The 4536-nt window shown below is 33.0% G+C and overlaps 1 protein-coding gene and 1 long non-coding RNA gene across 2 annotated transcripts; one reads left to right on the forward strand and one right to left on the reverse strand.

The window, feature by feature from the left end:
• The first annotated feature begins 2489 nt into the window (after positions 1 to 2489).
• On the forward strand, positions 2490 to 3448 carry LOC140990753 (uncharacterized). Its single transcript, XR_012177690.1, has 2 exons — positions 2490 to 2799; positions 2830 to 3448. It is a non-coding gene; the product is annotated as an uncharacterized lncRNA (long non-coding RNA).
• LOC140990752 (uncharacterized protein At2g23090-like) lies at positions 3226 to 4297 on the reverse strand. The gene is made up of 3 exons (XM_073460594.1): positions 4125 to 4297; positions 4016 to 4056; positions 3226 to 3445 (listed from the first exon to the last, which is right to left on the reverse strand). Exons 1-3 carry the CDS (start codon positions 4195 to 4197, stop codon positions 3329 to 3331), a joined length of 231 nt encoding a protein of 76 aa, XP_073316695.1. The 5' UTR covers positions 4198 to 4297; the 3' UTR covers positions 3226 to 3328.
• Positions 4298 to 4536: the final 239 nt, after the last annotated feature.

The following is a 4536-nucleotide window of genomic DNA, read 5'->3' on the forward strand; positions in this document are numbered from 1 at the left end:
ATAGGCCGATAATCTTCCAAGTTAATCAGTTTCAGTTTCAAAAATTTGAGACCAAAGGATCCATTTCATCCTGTAGATTGGTTCAAAATCAGGAAGAAAAAAAAAAGTATATTAGCAGTTCGTACGTAATTAATATACGTGAAATTTTATAGACTTCTATGTTGCATCCTCTCCTACCAAAGTATGTCAACACGTACGGGTATGGAATATATATGGATTCAGAACCTCAAACTCGTGGTGCAATTCTTCATTCTATGTAAGCCTTTTCTGTTTTCTATATTTTCAAATTCCATCCTTACTCTGCCGTTATTATTACTAATATATCAATAGCGCTGTACGGAGTATTAAAATTAGTAAGTACGAGCGTTTAAATAATTACTTAAAATCATTGATATAATAAATATATTAATTATTATATAAATTTTTATATCATTTGAGATCATATTCAAATAAAGGTATCTCGAAAAATTAAATTATTTATTTTTGTATTCGATATATTGATTGAATGAAACTGTTATTAATAATAACAATAAAAAATATATTAAAAATTCATATATTATTTGTCAATCAAAATTTTAAAGAATAATTAAATATTTTTTTAAAATCATTTATTAGATGAACATTTTGACTAAAACTGTTAATTATTTTTTGAACATTTTAAAAAATATTTATACTATAATTTTGATTAAATAATAATAATAATAATAACAATGTATAAACACAAAATATATCCAAAAAAATCACGATGACATTATTCACTAAAAATTTGGAAAAAGGTAATATCATATAAATTTTTTATAGTTTATTTAAAATTTTAAAGAGTTTAGAAAACTAAATATATAAAAGTAAAACAAAATTCAAAACCATAACTAAAATTAAATGAAACGATATGATTAATACAAACATTTAAAGGATGTTATTTACATTCCACTTTTTATAAAATACACTTCATATTTCTTTCTTTACTCTAAAATATCTAATATGTCATCAAAAGATTTTTAAAAATATTGATATAAATATATAATATCTTTATACAATTTTCTTTTATTAAATATAAAAAAATATTAAAAATAATTCACAAAAACTGACATGAGACTTTTTTGTGAGTCAATTTTCTTCCACGATCCACCAGAAAATTGCTCCGAGAATGGGATGCGAAACTGGTGGCAATGGTCATGGTCATTCAATCAACCACCTAAAATCAGGATATTCTTTTGACGAGTTTCCCATGATATCATAGCGACAACAGCCAATTTATCCAGGTACCATGTCCCAGTAGATGAATGCTGTAAATTGTGTGGCCATGGAACGGATACAATCACTCACTCTATGTTCTTTTGTCCATCCATCGCTCACCTGTGGAAAGCGACGACTAAGACCCTTCAAATAGCGAAAACCAGCTACAGAGCTTCGACACCGGATTTATGATGCCGATTGCGTGAGTCACTTTCCAAACCTGAATGATCAGAGGACTGTGTAATGCTTATGTGGGCAACATGGAAAGAACGCCAAAATAAAATTAACGAGGGGCAAAAATACCATATCCCTACCAACATCACAGGCGTATTTGTAAGAATATAATAGTAACGCGTGTTCAAAAAGAACCCCAAATGCACCAACAGTATAGTCAAAATCAGATGAGAAATGGACGTCACCCGATTCTGGAACATGCATGGAGATTAGATGTTGACGTCTGTTGTGATGAACAGCGCGGACGCTGTGGAATATGAAGAATTATTAGATCTGGCTATGGACTTGGTGCCTTTGCATTTGGACAAAGCATTCCAAAACCAATATCAGTGGTTGAAGGAGAAATTGTTGCAATTTGAGATAGTCTACAGAAAGCTAATGAACGACATTTTTCTCCTATACAAGTTGTTCAGATTCTCTTTTGCGGTGCAAGCAGTCACCAACTCAAACGAAGATTTAGCTATATTGGAATCCAAGCCTTTGAAGCTATTGGACAAATCAGAAAACACGAGGCTTATCTATGTTTCAGAGAATATGGCTGCACATCGATCACATCGCTAATTTTTCTTCTTATTATATAGGAAGGTGTGACTCTTCCTATTTGGTTGAATTTTTTTTTTATATTTGACGATCTACTTTAATATAAAGTGCAAGATTTAGATTTTAAAAAAAAGTTATTATTATCATTGTCCACATGTTTTGTTTAATTTGTAAAGACCGGAGTGTGCCATACTTTCAACCGAAACGTGTTGAGTAGTAGGATTTTTCTCCAGACATCTTGACATTTTGTGTGAATTTGATATTCGAGGGAGCATTTGGTCATATGCTTGAAGGAATTGTGCAGCTATCTATCGTCCGTGTAACCAGTGGAACCGTATGAGCTCAACAACTGCCAAAGTTCTATAGGTTCTTTTGAACCATAATGGCTCTATTTAGTGGAATTTCCATTTCTGAAATTAATTGACGTTAGACATTGAAAGTCAACAGTATATACCGTGGCGTTAGAAATCGTGACCCCGACGTTTAATGCACCGACAGTTGAACTGCGATTTATGCAGATGAATGTTTGACAAATTAATTTAATGCTTGACAATTGATCTTATCTTTAATCAATAAACCTCACATCATCAGCTTATTATATCATCATTTACGTATCAATCTTATTGTTGCAAGTATGCATACAATCAATTCTAATCTTTGCTGAAATTCACTGAAACCTTAGAACCAATGTCCAAATGGAGGTTGCTGAGGTCATGCACGACACCAGTCGCTCACCCCTGCTTTTCAGCATGATGGACTTGTGGTCGAGTTGCACGGAGCTCATAAAAAGTAGGAACATAAATCCATAAAGAGCAAAAGTATAGGATACCACCTAATTTAATATGTAGCTGGTACAGTTCTAATGAGCAATGTTTGAGGATTGATTCCGGAGGCGGCCGATAATGGATTTATGCTTCATTTTTTTTACCGCAAGAAAATCAATGGATTGAATATATTCATCTGATTACTGGATTTTTAGATTGCCTAAGAGCAAACAACGATAAGAAAATTAATGCATTGAATATATTCATATGATTACTGGATTATTAGATTGCCTAAGAGCAAACAACGAAATCCCCATATCATTTGACCAATTGGAAACACCCAGACCTTACTATCATCATAACCAACCACTTAAAACAAACAGCAGTCCGCTACAAATAGCCATCAACTCAGGCGATTTTTTATCGAGACAAAAGGAAAGAGGAGACAATATAATGCAAACATATACCATATATAGACCAGTAAAAGTTTACGACATCAAACCAAACACATACACAGGTTTCAGACACAGTCGAAACCATCCCAGAACTTCACATCATTTCAGGTGGGGAAAACAGGTGTAGAGATCAGCCTTTGGATGCTTAGCTTCAGCATGCTCCTTGCATTTTACCTCTGAAGTAGTGCAAATAAAACTTTGCATGCAAACCTTGCACTGCAGATGTGATTGACTCTTAAGCTTGGTCCCTAAACAATAAACGAACTACACAAACAACACTGCAAAATTCAAGAAACGGGGTCCTCTTCCTTTAACCTCATAACAATATTGTTCTATAAAATTTTAAAAGTCTTTGCTTCTTAACACTTTACTTAATTTACATAAATTTGACCAGATAAACCAAAGATGGTAGATTTTTGCTACACCTACCTATTCATCAGCTAATGATTGTCACATCCACGATAACAAATATTGTGTTTGTTACCTACTAAGTAACAACAAGGGGGATTATTGTTCTCTAGATGTTCGTTCACAGTAATAAACTGAGGAAACATTTTCTTTAGCTATTATTCAAAAATCACTTGATATACACACAATTCAAGCTCTAAATTCGTAGAATTGGATGCCAAAAGAAAGAGAAAAAAAAATCACACACCTTGGAGAGTAAACCGAATCAAAACCTATAGGAAGTGCATTTAGCCGAAAAATTACCCCACAAAATCGACAAAAAGAGAGATCTAACCCTAAAACTGGGCAGAAGAACAGGTATCACAATTAACAGAGAACCTGGATGGACATGGCCTTCTTGTTGGAATCCAGCTGACTTCCTGCGCAGAAAATCAGGTAAACCATTGCCGTCAAATCTTCGAGAAAACCTAAATAAAAATCAGCGTACCCTTATTTCCTTTCATCTTCTCCGCGTTTCTCTCCCGAGCCATCTTCGCTTTCTGGCCGTTGCCTCCTCCCATGGTTTCAACCAGCGGAGGCTTCCACTTAGGTTTTGTCGATTGTTTGGCAGAGCAAGGCAGGTCAGGAAATTGCGTTATAAATACTTACACACCTTATATTTCGAGGTGGCTCTTTTTATTACAAAAAATAATTTGAGAAGTTCGGGTTTAAAACTCCTTTTTTTTTTTTTTTTTTTTTTTTTTTTTTTTTTTTTTTTNAAATTTAAAAAAAACCTAATAATATTGATACAAATTTTGGGAAATAAACTAGTAATAATGTTAAGAACATAGATATATTGTCTTTGTCATTAAGAAACGAACTACATTAATTAATTAACCTTTTCAAATAAATGTGTGATT

This window comes from Primulina huaijiensis, chromosome 12 (assembly GCF_012295235.1).
Source record: "Primulina huaijiensis isolate GDHJ02 chromosome 12, ASM1229523v2, whole genome shotgun sequence".
Classification (NCBI taxonomy): Eukaryota; Viridiplantae; Streptophyta; class Magnoliopsida; order Lamiales; family Gesneriaceae; genus Primulina; species Primulina huaijiensis.

What these genes read in the sequence shown, in the direction of transcription:
- LOC140990752 (XM_073460594.1), bottom strand. Translation starts at nt 4,197, where the DNA reads ATGGGAGGAGGCAACGGCCAGAAAGCGAAGATGGCTCGGGAGAGAAAC. An exon ending in GAAGATGAAAGGAAATAAGG is followed by an intron (nt 4,057 to 4,124) that starts GTACGCTGATTT and finishes TTTTCTGCGCAG; the next exon opens with GAAGTCAGCTGGATTCCAAC. An exon ending in AGAAGGCCATGTCCATCCAG is followed by an intron (nt 3,446 to 4,015) that starts GTTCTCTGTTAA and finishes TCACATCTGCAG; the next exon opens with TGCAAGGTTTGCATGCAAAG.